Raw genomic sequence first — 19,026 nt, 5'->3', positions numbered from 1 at the left:
AAAACAAAAACATGGTGATGATAACTTGAATAATTGTATAATTAGTTTTTGTATATTTTAAAAAAAATTAAATATAATTTGAATCCCTGCATTATGAAATAAACAATTGATTATTATTTTATAAATTTAACAATTGTTTAACAAAATAAAATTGAATGATACCATTTCACAATAATTTGAAGTCGGGAAAATATTAACAGATTTTGTTTTGATATTGCTAATTAAATTAATTATTAATCAGAAAAATGTTATTTTAAATATTTCTATAGGAAATTTTTAAAACTTGATTTTAATTTAAAATAGTAAAATAATTAATTTAATATCATTTAAAAATGCAGTATTATTTTAATAAATCAGAATTGTGAGGTGAGAGCGAGTAGGTATGAAATCACTGAAGAAGTGGTAGCGTGTTACCATGCCATTATGATTAACGTAGGATGTGGACAGTTCTAATAAGCAATAAATCGCATCCACTTGACATGTCTTGTACCTAATAAGATTCCGTCTGGCCACACCCTTATTTTCCACGACATGGACATTATCTTTGTCAAGACACTTATCGAGGTTTTATTTTAGAAAAAAAAATCAATAAATCCAATAATAATTAATAATTTATATGGTAAAGACTTAAAAAAATCAGCTTGGTTGAATGTTGAAAAGTATATCATTCACTGTCGGTGTCAGGCTCGAACTCTTTATACTTTTAAAAATAAGAGGAACAAAACAAAGTCTACACCATCTCCTGAAGTATTTGTTTTATAAAATTTAATGATCAAGAACTAAAAGCTGAAACTACATATGAATATCAACACAGTATATTACAAGTTTTCCAAATGTGATAGCTACCTGCTAAACGGAACCTTCCCTCCTTTTTCTTGTTTGAAAAAAATTCTTTTTTTTGAATAATAATATCTTTGGAGTGGAAAAATGGGTACGTAACTCTAAATTCAAGGTATAACCTGTGCAAATTAGAACTCAAACTACTTCTATAAATAGCAGCAAAATTCAATGAAAGAAATCCACCACTAAATAGCTATCGAGCAAGAGGATAGAGCTTCATTATTTATTGAAAAAACTCAGAGAAAATGAAAGCAATCCCATGGTTTGTGTTCCTAGGGTATATTTGTTTGGCTAGTCTGCATTTTGGCTGTGCAGAGGGTGCCACCCATTACTATGACTTCGTTGTAAGTATTATTTAATTTCCTTCAGATCTTGCTAGCTGCATGTGTTAGCTTATTCTGGTTGACAGGTTTAATTCATAGAGGTTTGAGTTTGCCTGATAATTAACATTTTTTCTGGATAATGGTGATTGCAGCTCAAGGAAACTAATTTTACAAAGCTGTGTAGCACAAAGAGCATTTTGACCGTAAATGATAGTTTTCCAGGGCCTGAGATTCGTGTTCACAAAGGGGATACCGTGTTTGTTAACGTTCATAACCAAGGAAATTATGGTGTCACTATTCACTGGTAATATATATAATTACTTAGCCTTTTGTATCCATTTTAGACTTTCTAAAAGAAATTCCTCTTCATTTGTTGTTGGTCCAATCAATGGCCAAAGGCTGAAATGACATTATTTATCTGTCTATTTTCTAGATTAAAGTCTATATGTAGCTTAGGCTATCTATAAAATGTCAAAAAGATTTTTGTAATTAAATGTCCTGTGCCTTCAATTACATGCAACCACGGAAAGCAGGATGTTTTGTTTTTTTTTCCTTTTCTTAAGTCAAAATTGGATATACTTTTAGTTTCCATCTTTTTTAACTTATTGCATTAATTTTAAGAACTTGCCGTGTAAGAAAAAAATTTTATCATTTATCATAGATCTAACATATAATATGTATAGTAAAAAAAATAATACAATGAAATGGATGTATATATAATAATTACATTATAACCATTAATTGTGATGAGTCCCACATAAATGCTATCATAATCAACGATTATAATAAAATCATTATATATATATATATATATACATTAATTTTACCAAATAAAAATTCATATAGTAAGACTCACAAATAAAATAAATGAGACCTACCTGTTTGAGTTCGATACTCATTACATATATATATATATATATATATATATATATATATATATATATATATATATATATATATATATATATATAACAAATTCACTGTGATGATTGATTATGGTTAAACTCATATGAAGTCTATATAATAAAAGGTTACCATTAATCTGTAGTAAAGGTGTACAACTATTTTATAATTTTTCTCATGATAGATAGTAATTTCATCCAACGGGTTAGAAAAGTTGAAAAGCCAGACAAAAGTAAAGAATATTTGAGCAGGTTGAACAACATTTTGCAGGCATGGAGTGAAGCAGCCAAGGAATCCATGGTCAGATGGTCCTGAAAACGTCACACAGTGTCCCATCCCAGCAGGAACAAATTTCACCCAAGAGATTAATTTTAGCTCAGAAGAAGGAACTCTCTGGTGGCATGCTCACAGTGACTGGTCACGAGCTACAGTTCATGGAGCCATCATTATTTACCCTAAAAGGGGAACAACTTATCCATATCCTAAACCTTATGCGGAAAAAACAATTGTGCTTGGTATTAAAGAAATTTATATGCTTTATTTTCTTGTTTGTATATAGAATTTACCCTTAATTAGCCTCACTCGTCCTTTCTTTTTGTGGGCAGCTTCATGGTACAAGGCAGATGTTATGGAGGTGATCACTGATGCCCTTACAACTGGTGCAGACCCCAACATCTCAGATGCCTATACAATCAATGGAGAACCTGGGGATCTTTATGATTGCTCCAATGGTATACTAAGTTCTACTAAATATTCTGGTGATGTACACTTTTCATTAACGGGAACTAATGAACTGATCAATTGAAATGCAGAAACTACGTATCGTTTGGCTGTTAAATATGGCAAGACCTACCTCCTTCGCATTATCAACGCCATATTAAATGAAGAAACATTCTTTGGAATTGCAGACCACAACCTCACAGTTGTGGGCACAGATGGTGCATACGTGAAGCCTGTAACTGTAGATTACATCGTCATAACCCCAGGGCAAACCATGGACGTTTTAGTCACGGCAAACAAGGCTCCTAGCTACTACTACATTGCTGGCTCTCCTTTTGCTGATACTGTTGTTCCATTTGACAACACCACCACCACAGCAATTTTTGAGTATAAGGGCAATTATACTCTCCCATCACCCATTCCGTTTCCAGTTCTTCCTGTCTACAATGACTCTGACGCCGCAGCAACTTTCACAAATAAAATAAGGGCCCTGAACAGCGCAAAGCATCCTGTTAATGTTCCCCAAAACATCACTAGGCAAATCTACATGACAGTGTCCACAAACATTTTGCCATGCCCTAACAATTCATGTTTAGGGACATCTAATGGAGACAGGCTATCTGCTAGCCTGAACAACGTCAGCTTCGATGCCCCTTCTATGTCAATTCTCCAGGCATACTACTGGTATTGCTATTTCTTGAATTCCCATATGTATATCTCGCAGTGCAAGAGCTTGAATGGTGGTAATTGATCTTGAAAATCTTTTGTCAGGAACTTGAGTAAGGATGTTTATACGACAGATTTCCCTGAAAAGCCTCCAACGTACTTTGACTTCACTGGAAATGTGGACAACATTACATTGTACACAAGCCTAGGGACCAAGGTGATAATGCTAGATTTTAATGAAACGGTGGAAATTGTTTTCCAAGGGACTAATCTGTCGGCTTCTGAAAATCATCCAATGCATCTCCACGGTTTCAGCTTCTATTTGGTTGGGAAGAATAAAGGAAATTTTGACAATGCCACTGATCCCTTGAAATATAATTTGATTGATCCACCAGAAGTTAACACCATTGGTCTTCCCAAGAATGGATGGGCTGCCATCAGATTTTACGCTGATAATCCTGGTATATATATGTCTCTCTTGCTACCTGTTACACTAATCAGAACCATGATACTGATTGAACTGTAATGTATTTAATGGAATGACTAATTAGATGAAAATGTGCCATCAATTTTCAGGGGTATGGTTTATGCATTGTCATTTGGAGCGTCATTCAAGTTGGGGTATGGACACTGTGCTTATAGTGAAGAATGGGGGCACCAAAGCAACAAGCATCCGCCCGCCCCCTGCTTATATGCCTCCTTGTTCCAAGTCCTAATTGCGAGAGCTCTACGCCTCAATCTTCTATGTTACAAGTATTTCAGGGAATGTCTTGAATTATTATTATTATTATTAATGTTATTACAATTCAAGAAAAATTGATTTGTATCTGCTGTAAAAAAAAAATGATTCGTATCAGCAGTGCTATAATAAAGGGACCGGTGTGTATACTTTTTTTTTCAATGCGATCAGTTATTGGGCACTAAATTCGTCCCTTTGGTCCAATAAAAGTCTAGTCATCCAAGCCACATAAATTTTATAATGGCGGCGAAACTTGTATATATATGGTATAACTAAAAATTTTAGGTTGCTTTACGAAGAACAAGTTACATAAGTAGGAACAAAATTAATAGGACTTGCGGAAAGCGATCCTAAGTTTACCATTTGTCTCTTCTTTTTTGTTGGTAAATTTATATTCTTAAAAGCTAGGGAAATGATAATGTTATATAATTTATAAATATAAATAATGTAATATAAAGTGGTTTGATTGGCTTAGTTTACAGATGATGGATTTTTCTTACTTAAATTAAATCTACCATAAACTTAAGATGCATGATGTATTGTGAAATTTCACTATTAAATATATGGGTTTCACATGTTTATATCTTAAATCTACGGTAGATCTAATCTAAGTGATGATATATAATAAATTATTTATTTAAGAATTTCTCTTGGTTGGAATTCTACAATGAAATTAATTGCAAACTTTTTTGGAGAAATACTTTGTATAGAAGTTTCACACTACAAAATAGAAAATGCCACTAAAAAAATGGTCCATATCTCTCTCTCTCTCTCTATATATATATATATATAAAAGTGTTAGATAAACCTTACCCACGCGACCAAAAGCTTAGCCAATAGCGTATTTTGGTGCTCTACAAAGTGTGCCATTCGGTTCTCAACTTTTTTAATTAATCTTTTGATGTTCATGTTTGGTCGTTGATTTTTTGTTTCTTTTCTATTCATGGTTAATTAGTGGTGTTTTAGATGTTTATTAAGATGATTTTTAGATGTGTTCATGTTTGGGCATTTTTTTAATTTTCTTTCATTAATAATTTATGTGCATTAAAATCGTACCACCTTTTAAATAATTTAAAAGTATACTCGTATTTAATAAACCTCATGTATTTGAGATAAGATTTATTGTTGATAGAATTAAAATAAAGATCAAAACAGATTAAATTTATCATGAATTTAAGATACAATGGGTGGGTCTTACTATATATTTTATATCTTGGATTCATAATGAATCGAATCTAAATAAGAAAAATTCGAGATGACAAGTAACGAACAAGTTAAATTAATTTGAGTTGTGAATATCTTCATCAAGTTTTGTATTTTTCTAGTAGGTTAAAATTAAGTAATTTTAAATTACAAGTTAATTTAAGTTATAAGATTGCTATAAAAAAGAGTTTAAGTCAATATATTAAATTTAAAAAAATATATATTATTCATTTAATTTTAAACTCAACTCAACTAAATCTTTATCCCAAAAATTTGGGGTCGGCTATATGGATTCGCTTTCTCCACTCTAAACGATTTTGGGTTAAATCCTCAGAAATGTGTAATGCTTCTAGGTTATGTTGTACTACTCTCTTCCAAGTCAGTTTAAGTCTACCCCTTTGTTCATTTGATTTTAGGTAAAAAAAAATTGGGTTGATTGAATTGTTCTATACGAGTTAACTTTATATTTGGTCATACAAATTATTTGGTTAATCTTCACTTGAACTCTCCCAATTTTTTAATTAATTTGAGTTTAGGCTATGATTAGTTAGGATAATGAAATTCAATGTAATTAATTATATAATAAAATTAAAGTTGTAATGTAATATAAGTGTTATTACATTCTTATATTTATTTGCAAATAAAAATATAAGGAATATAATGTAAAGATAATTTTTTGCACTAATATTTAATTTATTTATAGTGTTAAAAAATAAATGATTAGTAATTGATGTGTTAGCTGTGAAATAACTTCCGCAAGTATATAGGTCACAGTAGTATAGTTTTAAAAATATCATTCCTACAGGGAATTGTGCTTAAATTGGAGTTAAAGGAATAAACTAATTAGAGTGGTAAAATTTAAAGATATTAAAAATGAAATTTAAAATTAAAATTGGTATTTGAGGAATTTAAACTAAATCAAACAATTAACTAAATTAATTAGACTAGATTACCAAAATTTAAATTGAAATTGCTAATTATAAAATTGGGAGGAATTTAAATCTAAATTCAATAAAAATTAAAGTGATTCTAGAGATAGGGTTTTCAATATTGTTTGCATGTTGTTTATCCCTAATTTAGCCAAACACATGAAAATTGCAATTTTGAGAGAAATCAATTCTTAGTTCTTTGAAACATTTTTCAAGCATTTCAAAGTTGGTATTTATAAAATCAAACTCTATTTTCACGGTATTTCAAACCTGACAAAAACCCAATTAAAGCTCTAATTGATTTTGAAAGTCCCCTTAATCCTCTTAGCTTATCTTTAACACCAAGAAAACTAAGTTTATTGCAAGATTATCTATCCCAAACATTCACTTTTCAGTCCATCTGTCAAGGATTAAAACTTAACTTAATGAGGGCCCATTCATCAAATAAGACAACAAGCTCACAAGCAATAAATCAAAATGCAGCAAATCTCATTTAAATGACTAAATCAGTTCAAAAACCACAATACAAAGCAATATTTACAAACCCATCTCTAGAATCTCAAAGATCTACTTACAAATCATGGTTTCAAGACAAACCCAAGTATAGAAATCAAGAAATAATGAAAATCTAAGCTAAGGAACAGAAAAACCCAGTAAAATGATGAAAAATCTGCTGCTGGAGTGTTGCAGAAAACGTCCTCTGCTATTGCTGCAAAACGATTTCACGAGCTCCTCTTCCTCTTTCTCTCTGTTGCAAAATCTCCCTCTTTTTCTCCTTATGGAAAGAAAGAGAAAAAAAAAAGTTTTTATATGGTTCAGAGGTCTGCCCTAGAATGGGTAAAAAGGCAGAAGATTCTGGAGAAAATGATGTATTAAATTAGAGGGACGAAAGTGCCACATCAGCCATTTTCATTAAAACGACACAAGCTGAATCAGTTGTGTCGCACCTTGTGTCGCAGGTTGTGAAACCTTCTGCTCGAGAAAAACTTCATATCTGACAATGACACAATATGTGACACAAGCTGTGTCACAGGTTGTGCAACTTTCGGTTTCTTTAACTCAATTTCAAAATTTTGCAATTCAACTCTAATTTCTTCCAAATGGCTGTTCTGATCAAAATACACCAAAATTCTCCAAATTTAACTTACAAAACAAATAAATTCCAAAAATTAAACTAAGAAGTGTAAAAAGGCAAAATTGACTAAATTATGCTAATATCTATAGTAATAGCTATGAACAAGGGTAAATTATGTGCAAAAATTATACCTAAATGATGATATAAAATGCATGTATCAAATTCCTCCATACTCAAACTCTTGCTTGTCCCCAAGCAAAATTTCATTAAAACTCATTTGGAAGGGAATAGAATCAGTCTTTGAAAACACAAAAATTACTAATCCAAACCACCAACTTACCTCTAGCCACCAACATTCCAAATTCCTACTAGCAAAGCACAAAGAATGAAGCAATCACTCTTAATAATTACAGAATAGCTAAGAATTAATCAATCAACCCAAGCAACAAATACCAACCAGCTATAAGAGTCAATTGTGCCTAAACAAACCTAAATGAAATAGATAGTCAATGTGTCTCAAATAGATGGTGAGTAATGTATGGAGGATTATATTGCCAAACTCATATGCAAGCATAAAAGATCTAACTCCACTATTGTAACAAGCATTTTTCAAAGAATCATTAGGTCTTTTAAGGATTGTAATAGGGTCAAATAAGGTAAAATTGTGGTTAACAAAGAAAGGGAATAAGGAAAACAAAATATGAGAATAATATTAATCATGAAACTCAAAGTGCATCCAATATATTTTTTTTTTAATTTCCATTTTTTTTAAATTTTTTTGTAATAATTTTTTTTTCTTTTAAATCAAGAGGAAAGAAATTCATAATGAATCTCAAGTGCTATCACAATGATTATATAAAGGGACTACTTTTTATACTCTTTCGATTTTGTATTTGTCCCTATTTCATGTCATACCCAAAATTACCTTTGGGATATTTTGGTGACCCCCCCCTTTTTTTTTCAGCTCTTCACAATTACTCTAGCACTTTTTAAGATGTTTCAATCCTCCAAGTTTTTTGTTTATGTGCACTTAATTGCTAAAATATTATTCTCATAAATAGGAGGTAGTGTTTAGGTTTTATGACTAGGTAAATGATTTGGGTTCCAAAGAAATTAGGAAATTAAGGTTCAAGGCGGTTTTGTAAGGGTTAAAATGAAATTAAGGTAGGTTAAGGCTAAATATGAGGTTTAAAATATGAAGGAATGCCTAAATCATATTCTTATCAAATGCAAGTTAAAAATTTCACTTTGAAAGATCTAAGATGCTTGTTCTAGGAATGGTGAGATGACAATGACCATTTTCTTCCTTAAAGGCTTATTTAGACCCTCAAAAACTCAAAATAACTAATCAGAATCTGCTTACCTAGATGAATATATTAATTTTCAGCTATTAAGTAAGAGAAAGAATAATGCTTAAGACTTTGTACCCAACTGAAAACTTTCATTCCACTAACCATCTAAAGGCAAGTTAGATTGCTTGAATAAACAACTTCTGGATTTCAAAGACTAGTTTAAAAAATCTAAAAATTTTAAATGAATAAATGAAATGTATAAATGTATAATGAACCTATATGCAACTAAGTATGCATAACTAAGTATATGAAGCTATATGCAGTGTATATATGTGAATATGTACAAGTATGAATTAATAAATGAGTATGTCACTATATGCAAATGAAAAGAAAAATAATTTTTGCAAAAAATTTACCCTCTTCCCCATACTCAGAATGGACATTGTCCTCAATGTTAAAAGATTGCAAGGAATGGGATAATTTGGCTATAAATTCAATGGGTTCTTTCAAATAATGTGTAGAAAATAGGTGGCTAATATGTGCATAAAGAATGGATATGTAAGCCTAAAGTAGATAAGGGGTACCCTATTTCATAAGTGGTAGCACATCTTGTGCTGAAAATGACACAAGCTGAGATAAGAATTGTTACCTCATTAAAGGTGCAACTAATTTAATTAAATAAAATTTGGACAGCTGTTGCACTCATTGCAAAAGAAACAGTGGAATGGAATCCATTAAAGCAATTAAACTCAAAAAGTTGAAATAGGGAGGTAAAGCTAAAAAATATAACCATGAGATATCCACTCATCAAGTGAAATTCTGAAGTAGCATATCAAAAGCAAGTGAGCAAAGCACTGAAGATTCAAAAGAAAAATGTACTTATGGGCAACTAAAAAAATATTAAATAAGCAAATGTTTCAAATAAAAGAAAAGCAACACAAGCAAAATATTAACTAAACAAGTCGCTAAAAACACTAATTAATTAAGCAACTAAAATAAAGACATGAAATATGTAAACTGAAACTAAAAGCTAGTCAGTCACGAATGATAACTCCTTTGCCCTTGCCATCTGGTGGAGGTGGTGGTGCTTTTGGTGGTTGCTGTAGAGAAATGATGCTCAAAATGAGTGCCTGGTTAGTTTCTATCTGCTCTAGCTTAGCTCACATGGCTTTCAACTCATCTTGCATTTCAGCACTCCTATCCAAATATATATCAGCTAAATCCCTTAATGTCTGAAAAGAGACATCTGTCATCTGGCGAAAGGAGTAGATCTCATCATTGAGATTCTCCATGAATGTCAGGAGGGTTGCCATGGAGGGTCCAAAAGCTGTTGATGAAGCAGGTTGTGTAGCTGGTGGAGCCTGGCGTGGAGGTTGTGTAGAAGGCTGCTCAGTATGTTGCTCATATGGTGAAGAGGAGCTAATTGTAGTAGGGGAGCCTAGTGGTGTTGTTGCTGGTGCTGGAATCTCATAAAGCTGTGTAGCCTCATTTTTTACACATAATTTTTGGTTGGCCAAATGAGGTCCATCCAAATATAGCAAGCCAGTTGTGATGGCAGCGCACCTATGAACTTGAGGGTCAAAACCAAAATAGTGTGCAATGGGTGTGACCAAACCTCCAAACACAATCTTACCAGTACCCCTAGTAGTTTGGTGGAGCACATGGCGGCAAAAGTAATAACCAGGTGAAACCTTTTTACCAGTTTTGGCACACCACAAAAAAAAGGTCATACTAAGACATTGTGCCAACACTTGCTCCTCTTCCTAAAATTGTGTTTGCAATTAACCTTTGAAGCAATCGCAAGGAGTGACTCTCAATTTTAGACGCCTTACTGTGCCCAGATTTGAAAACACCTACTAAAGGTGCTATTTGCTGCTAGAATTCATGCCCATTATAGTCCCTTCTACTGGTAGGCATTTTAATCAAACCATCAGTGGGGAATCCAAATATATGATGAAAGTTATCCATGGACAGTACCCTATCTTGACCTAGGCATCTAAAGTTGATTGTCAAGTTATGATCCAATTCATAGCCATAAATTCCTGCACTAGAGTGGGGTAAACCAATTCCTATTTATGAACAAATCTTACCCAACCCAAAGCATCCATTAAATTCTGCATTTCATCATATATATTCAAAGACTTAAGTATAAACACATCCAAATACCGAGTCTGAACAATTTCTCTAATTTTAATTCTTGTCTTATTTTTCTTCATTTCGGCAATAGGCAACACCCATTGTCTGGCAGTAGGTACAGATGAAGGAATAGTGGGGTTACCTGAAGATTTCCCTGGGCACTTTACCGCTGATATCGGGATTCTAATGCGAGCACCAGGTATGGCAAAAGTAGGTGGCTGGACTGGTTGAGGCTGGGTGGGCTATTCGGGTTTCTTTCTCTTTGTGCTGCTTGTGGTTTTGTGTGGCTTAATACTCTTGGCTTTCTTCTTCTTGTATGTAGCAATAGGGGCATCATCAGAATGGGCTGCCGGCGAGTCAGTATCCATGGGGTGGGTGGGTGGAGGTTGTGACGTAGGGTGTGAGGAATGGGAAGGAGAGTTTTCAAAGGAAAGAGGGGAATCAGTCATGGTGAAAATGAAAGAGAGGGAGCAAAAGAAAAAAATGAAGAAGAAGAAGAATACGAAGGAGTAGAAGAAGAAAAAAAATGTGATTGTGGATCATGGGTGGTGAAGGTTGCGGCGTGAAGGAAGGAGTGGCGTGGGTTGTGTTGAGGGTTATAGCGAGAGAAAGAGGGAGGTAGTGGAGTTGTCGGGTATGGGTTTGGGTTAGGGAGTAAAAGTGAGGGGTTTTGGATATGGGTTATGGGCTTTGGGCTTTGGTAATTAGGTATAGGCTATTGGTAAAAAGAAAATGATAATGGGCTTTTGGGTATGGGTTTAGTTAAATGGGCTATGGGCCATGGGTTTGGTTTAGTTAGTTAGTGGGGGTTTTATTTTTTTTAAATAAAAATGGGTTAGTGGGCTTTTTGGGTATGGGTTTAGTCGCAGGCCCATTCTGGTGAATTAGGTTGTCAACCTGCAAAACCAAATAAACGACACAAGTTAGAACACAGGGATGGAAGTTGTGCCGAAAGTTGTGAAACCCTCTGCCCAAATTGTGCCCAGTGAACACAAGCTACGACATAACTAAAATCGATTGTGCTGTAAGTTGTGAAACCTTCTGCCCAAATTATGCCCAGTGAACACAAGCTACGACATAACCAAAATCGATTGTGCCACAGGTTGTGAAATTTTCTGCCCAAATTTGACAAAATTACACAGTACCTGAAAAATTGAAACAAATTAGATTTTAATTGATCAGACCTTCATAACATGAATTTTAATTGCTCAACCTGCTATGTTCATCAAACACTCATTAAAAAATTTTCAAAGCACTAATTCACACATCCACATTCAAATAATTTTCTTTTTAAGCCAAGATGACAAAGTTTGGAAAAACTTCCTCTTAAAATTAACAAAAAGAGCAATGAGTCCTGCAAAATCCACTAGCAAAGATTCAACAATAGAAAGATGAAAAATACAAGGGAACAAATTTAAAACTAGAACTAAAACAGAATGACTAATGCTCATTTGTTTGCAATGAATTGTATCCCATCTGCACAAGAAAAATTAGAACAATGTCAAACTTTGAATAAAGAGTATAGAAAAACTTAAAACAAATATATGAAAGAAATAAAGAATCAATGAAAAATTGTGAGTTATGCCCAGAAATGCTAAGTTTAGGTCTTTAGCTTGACCTTATTCAATCAAAATTTTATGGAGAATGAGAGAGATAGCAGGTTGCTATCTTCTCAATTGGCTTACCAACTGAATAATGTCTTAACCTTTGCCCATTTACCTTGAAATTACCACATTTTTCACTAAAAATTTCCATAGCACCATGAGGGAAAACTTTCACAACTTTAAATGGACCTGACCACCTTGATTTTAATTTTCCTGGAAAAAATTTCAACCTTGAATTGAATAAGAGCACCAAATCTCCTTCTTTAAAGTCCTTTTTCTTGATATGCTTGTCATACCATTTTTTAGTTCTTTCTCTATAGATCCTAGCATTTTCATAAGCATCAAGTCTCAATTCTTCTAACTCATCAAGTTGCAAAAATCTTTTGTGTCCAGCAACTTGTAAATCAAAATTGATTGCTCTTATGGCCCAATAAGTTTTATGTTCTAACTCTACGGGCAAATGGCATGATTTTCCAAAAACTAACCTATAAGGTGTAGTTCTTATGGGGGTTTTAAAGGCTATTCTATATGCCCAAAGCATGTCATCTAACTTAAGGGACCAATCTTTTCTAGACTTGCTGACAGTTTTCTCCAAGATTTGCTTAAGTTCTCTATTTGTGATTTCTACTTGGCCATTTGTTTGATGGTGATATTGTGTGGCAATCCTATGCTTTACCCCATACTTTCTCATCAATTTTTCAAATTGGTGATTGTAAAAATGGCTACCACCATCACTGATTATGGCACATGGGGCACCAAATCTGGTCAAAATAAATTTTTTTAGAAATTTCACCACAACTTTTGCATCATTGGTAGGTGTAGCAATAGCTTTTACCCATTTAGATACATAGTCCACCCCTACCAAGATATATTTATTCCCATAAGAGGATGGAAATGGCCCCATGAAATCAATTCCCCACACATCAAACAATTCAACTTCTAATATGGACTGTTGGGGCATCTCATCTCTCTTGGAAATATTGCCTACCCTTTGACACCTATCACACTTGCTTACAAAGTCTCTCACATGGTTAAACAGATTAGGCCAATAGAAACTTGATGTGAAGACTTTTTCAATAGTTTTTGAGACACTACAATGACTACCATATTCAGAGGAATGACAATGGTAAATAACATCATTTATTTATTCCTCTGGTATATATCTCCTAATTATTCTATCATTACATCTCCTAAACAAAAGAGGCTCTTCCCAAGAATAAAATTTAATATCATGCAAGAATCTTTTCTTTTGCTGCCAAGATAAATTAGGTGGCAAGACATCACAAGACAAATAATTCACAATATCAGCAAACCATGGAAGTGTAGATTTCAACACATACAGCTGCTCATTCATAAAAAACTCATCAATTGGCACAATATCATCATCTTTATTTTCAGTTTTTATCCTAGAAAGGTGATCAGCCACCACATTCTCAACACCTTTTTTATCTCTTATTTCTAAATTAAATTCTTGAAGTAACAAAATCCATCTAATCAACCTAGATTTAGCTTCTTTCTTGCTCATTAAATACCTTATTGCTGCATGATCAGTGAAAACTATTACCTTTGAGTTGACCAAATAAGAACGGAACTTATTGAGTGCAAATACTACAGCAAGGAACTCCTTTTCAGTTGTAGCATAAGTAACTTGAGCTTCATCAAGGGTTTGGCTTGCATAGTAAATGGCATAAGGTTTTCTATCTTTTTGTTGGCCAAGGATAGCTCCAACAGCAAACTCGCTTGCATGACACATGATTTCAAATGACAAAGTCCCATCTGGGGTTGCATGATAGGAGCTGTTGTTAATGTTGTCTTTAACCTGCAAAAAGCAACCATACAATCTTGATTAAAATCAAATTTAACATCATGATTCAAAAGATTTATTAAGGGTTTAACAAGTTTAGAAAAATCCTGAATAAATCGCTGATAAAATCTGGCATGTCCAAGAAAACTCCGCACTCCTTTGACAATGGTTGGAGGGGGCATTTTTTCAATAATTTCTATTTTGGCTCTATCTACTTCTATTCCCCTGTTTGAGATCAAGTGCTCTAAAATGATCCCCTCTTGGACCATAAAGTGGCATTTCTCCCAATTCAACACCAGATCATTATTAGCACACCTCTGCAAGATTTTAGACAAATTAGTCAAGCATGAATTAAAATTAGTGCCATATACTGAAAAGTCATCCATAAAGACCTCCGTAATTTCTTTAATAAAATCAGAAAAAATAGCCATCATGCACCTTTGAAAGGTGGCAGGCGCATTACACAATCTGAATGGCATCCTTCGATAGGCAAAGGTGCCATAGGGACAGGTAAAGGTAGTTTTTTCTTGGTCATCAGGATGGATTGGAATTTGAAAGAAACCAGAATATCCATCTAAGTAACAAAAGTAAGAATGCTTGGCTAATCTCTCTAACATTTGATCCATAAAAGGAAGGGGAAAATGGTCTTTTCTTGTAGCATTGTTCAACTTCCTATAGTCTATGCACATTCTCCAGCCTGTAATAGTTCTAATGGGTATCAATTCATTATTCTCATTTTTAACAATTGTCACCCCACCTTTTTTTAGTACAACATGCATAGGACTAACCCACTCACTGTCAGAAATGGAGTAAATAATTCCAGCAGCTAGTAATTTCACGATTTCCTTTTTCACAACATCCTTCATTGTAGGATTCAATCTTCTTTGGTGTTCAATAGAAGGTCTACTATTTGGCTCTAGGAAAATCCTAAGCATACAGACTGTTAGACTAATTCCCTTTATATCATCAATTGTATAACCCAAAACTCTCCTATATTCTCTCAAAACTCTCAACAATTTTTCAATCTCAATATAAGTCAAAGATACATTAATTATAACAGCATATATGCCATTGGGTCCAAGAAAAGCATACCTGAGATTGGAAGGAAGAGGTTTAAGATCTACCTTTAAGACACCCTCTACCTTTAATGATGGTGGTTTAATCTCCAAAGTTTACACTTCTTCAAGCTGAAAATTTGTGGCTTCAGGATGTGGTGGAGAACTCTCCAAGTGTTATGCAAAAGCAGCTATGTTGTGATTGTCATCATCAATGCTCCCACCATGGACTAAGCAATTTTCAAGAGGGTCTTGTGGATAACTTTTTCTGAAATGCTCTTGAACAATCTCATCAATAATGTCTACTCGCAAACAAGACTCTACTTCTTCATGTTTCCTTTTCATGGCTATATTGATATTGAATATCATTTGATCATCTCCCACTCTAAGTGTCAATTTCTCACCCTTTACATCAATTAATGCACCAGCTGTTGCCAAAAAGGGTCTTCCCAATAAGATAGGAATTTTTGTGTCTTCTTCCATATCTAAAATGACAAAGTGCACCGGAATGTAGAATTTTCCAACCTTAATAGGCACATTTTCTAGAATGCCTTTTGGATACTTAATTGAATGATCAGCCAATGAAAGATACATATTTGTGGGCTTCAACTCTCCCATATTCAACTTCTCATATATTGAAAGTGGCATTAGGCTCACACTAGCTCTAAGGTCACATAAGGCATTTGCCACACAATTATCACCTATATGACAAGGAATGGAAAACACACCCGGATCTTTGAGTTTGGGAGGTAACTTCTTCTAAATTATAGCACTGCATTGCTCTCCCAAGTTAATGGTATCATAATCTTCTAGCCTTTTCTTGTTGGTAAGAATCTCCTTCAAAAACTTGGCATAACTTGGCATTTGGGATAGTGCCTTAGTGAATGGCACATTGATATACAACTTTTTTAGCACTTCAAAGAATTTGCCAAATTGTTTGTCTAGCTTATGCTTGATGAATCTTTCAGAGTAGGGAAGGGTGGGCTTGTAAAGCTCAGGTGAGATGTATGGTTCTCTCCCTCATCTTGCTCACTTTTGCTTTCTTCTTCTTTTTCATTTTTCTTGCTCTCAACTGAATTTTCTTCTTTTGTGCTCTCTTTTTCTTCTCTCTTGTTTTCACTCTCTTGACCAACTTTCTTACCACTTCTCAAGGTCACAACCTTACATTGGTCATGAGGGTTTTGTGGTTGGCTAGGTAGTTTGCCATAGGATTTACTTCATGATGAGCTTGCTTGTTGAGCCAATTGAGTCTCCAACATACGGTTGTGGGCTTGTAATTGATTCATGGTTTGTCTCATATGTTGCATTTCTTCCTCTAATTTGCTATTCATCTTGCTTTGTTCAGCAAAAAATTTCTCCATCATGCTTTCCAAGGTTGGCATCGGTTCATGAGGTGGAAGGGATTGTTGTGCTATTGCTTGATATTCAGGTTGTGGCTGCCTTGTAGGCTGAAATTAAGGCTAAAACTGAGGCCTATTCTGCTGCATATACCGCTGGTTATGAGCATAATTTGAGCTTTGACCTTGTTGAGCAAAAGTTGCTTGTGGTCTCCATGTTGAGTTGTTCACATTAGAGTAAGAATTTCCCATAGGTTTTTATTGATAACCTCCTACATAAGCAGCTTGTTCTTGCAAATAATCATCACCATAAGAAGAGTAATAAACTCCACAACTTTGGGTTCCATCTGTGTGGGCAACTTGTTGCATAGTTGTAGGAGTTGAGGTTGTTGCCTTTGTGCAAAAATCACTAAGAAGCTGAGTCAACTGATCAAATCTTGCATTCATATAGCTAACTGAGTCAAGTTCATAAATCCTAGCCTTCTTTGGCTCAAGTGCTCTAGGATTTCCCCATAAATGGGTATTATGAGCAATCTTCTCTAATAGATCATAGCATTCTTCACTTGTCATTCTCATGAAATCTCCTCCTGATTGTGAATCAATTGTGTTTCTTATGGCTGGAGTAACTCTGGTGTAGAAATTTTGAACAATCATCCATTTGGGTATTTCATGATGAGGACATTGCCTTTCAAGCTCCTTAAATCTCATCCAAGATTCATACAAAGTTTCATCATCCCTTGGCTTAAAAGCTACCATTAAATTCCTCAAATGAGTGGTCTTCTTAGGTGGGAAAAACTGAGATAGAAAAGCTTGAGATAGCTGCTCCCAAGTAGCTATAGTAGCTTGTGGAAGTGAGTCATACCACTCTAATGTTGAATCCCGAAGAGAGAATGGAAATAAGGTGAGCTGAATCACTTCATCTGACACTCCAGGCTGCCTTTGTGTGCCACATATCATCAAAAATTTCTTCAAATGAGAATGAGGATTTTCAAGTGGACTACCTCCAAATTGTGAATTCTGAACCATTTGAATGAGACCAGTCTTTAACTCAAATTGATTAGCTCCAATGATAGGTCTATTATCTCTCACATCTGCACATCTAGGAAAAGCATAATCTAACATGGATCTTCTCTGAGGATTATTTTGATTAACAACTTCATTCTGCCTATTTTGCTCATTTTCTCCATTATCTCCACCAATAGCTCTATTTTGATTCTCCATATTTTCAATTTTCTCCTCTTGGTCAAACCTTTGTTGTTCTTCTTTTTCTGCTTCCTTTCTCCTCTTAGATTCCTTTTTGTTAGCTCGACAGAATTTTTTAATTTCAGGGTTGAACAACAATTGAGTATCACTTGTGCTTTTCGATCGTCTCATAAACAAGAAAAGTACCTGAAAAACACAAGGAATAGCAGTGAAAATAAAAGAAAATAAAAATTCTAATCAGCTTAAAACAATTAAAATCCAACTTAAAAACAAACAATTCCCCGGCAACGGCGCCAAAAACTTGATGTGTTAGCTGTGAAATAGCTTCCGCAAGTGCACGGGTCACAGTAGTATAGTTTTAAAAATATCGTTCCCATAGAGAATTGTGCTTAAATTGGAGTTAAAGGAATAAGCTAATTAAAGTGGTAAAATTTAAAGATATTAAAAATGAAATTTAAAATTAAAATTGGTATTTGAGGAATTTAAACTAAATCAAACAATTAACTAAATTAATTAGACTAGATTACCAAAATTTAAATTGAAATTGCTAATTATGAAATTGGGAGGAATTTAAATCTAAATTCAATAAAAATTAAAGTGATTCTAGAGATATGGTTTTCAATGTTGTTTGCATGTGGTTTATCCCCAATTTAGCCAAACACATGAAAATTGCAATTTTGAGGGAAATCAATTCTTAATTCTTTGAAACATTTTTCAAGCATTTCAAAGTTGGTATTTATCAAATCAAACCCTGTTTTTACAGTATTTCAAACCTGACAAAAACCCAATTAAAGCTCTAATTGATTTTGAAAGTTCTCTTAATCCTCTTAGCTTTTCTCTAACACCAAGAAAACTAAGTTTATTGCAAGATTTTCTATCCCAAACATTCACTTTTCAATCCATCTGTCAAGGATTAAAACTTAACTTAATGAGGGCCCATTCATCAAGCAAGGCAACAAGCTCACAAGCAATAAATCAAAATGCAGCAAATCTCATTTAAATGACTAAATCAATTAAAAAACTACAATACAAAGTAATATTTACAAACCCATCTCTAGAATCTCAAAGATCTACTCACAAATCATGGTTTCAAGACAAACCCAAGTATAGAAATCAAGAAATAATGAAAATCTAAGCTAAGGAACAGAAAAACCCAGTAAAATGATGAAGAATCTGCTCTGGAGTGTTGCAGAAAAT

The 19,026-nt window shown here is 33.8% G+C and overlaps 1 protein-coding gene and 1 non-coding gene across 2 annotated transcripts; both read left to right on the top strand.

Annotated features, from left to right (window-relative positions):
• The first annotated feature begins 1,010 nt into the window (after positions 1 to 1,010).
• LOC110668433 (laccase-14) lies at positions 1,011 to 4,353 on the top strand. Its single transcript, XM_021829648.2, has 7 exons — positions 1,011 to 1,184; positions 1,316 to 1,467; positions 2,337 to 2,581; positions 2,672 to 2,797; positions 2,879 to 3,470; positions 3,558 to 3,913; positions 4,029 to 4,353. The coding sequence occupies exons 1-7, from the start codon at positions 1,086 to 1,088 to the stop codon at positions 4,166 to 4,168; spliced, it is 1,710 nt and encodes a 569-aa protein (XP_021685340.2). The 5' UTR covers positions 1,011 to 1,085; the 3' UTR covers positions 4,169 to 4,353.
• A 12,937-nt stretch (positions 4,354 to 17,290) lies between these two features.
• Positions 17,291 to 17,397, top strand: LOC131171625 (small nucleolar RNA R71). The gene has a single exon (XR_009142284.1). It is a non-coding gene; the product is annotated as a small nucleolar RNA R71 (small nucleolar RNA).
• The last annotated feature ends 1,629 nt before the right edge of the window (positions 17,398 to 19,026 follow it).

Source organism: Hevea brasiliensis, chromosome 12 (assembly GCF_030052815.1).
Source record: "Hevea brasiliensis isolate MT/VB/25A 57/8 chromosome 12, ASM3005281v1, whole genome shotgun sequence".
Lineage (NCBI taxonomy): Eukaryota > Viridiplantae > Streptophyta > Magnoliopsida > Malpighiales > Euphorbiaceae > Hevea > Hevea brasiliensis.
The sequence above is the reverse complement of the archived record's forward strand: the minus strand, read 5'-3'. Positions and strand labels throughout refer to the sequence as shown.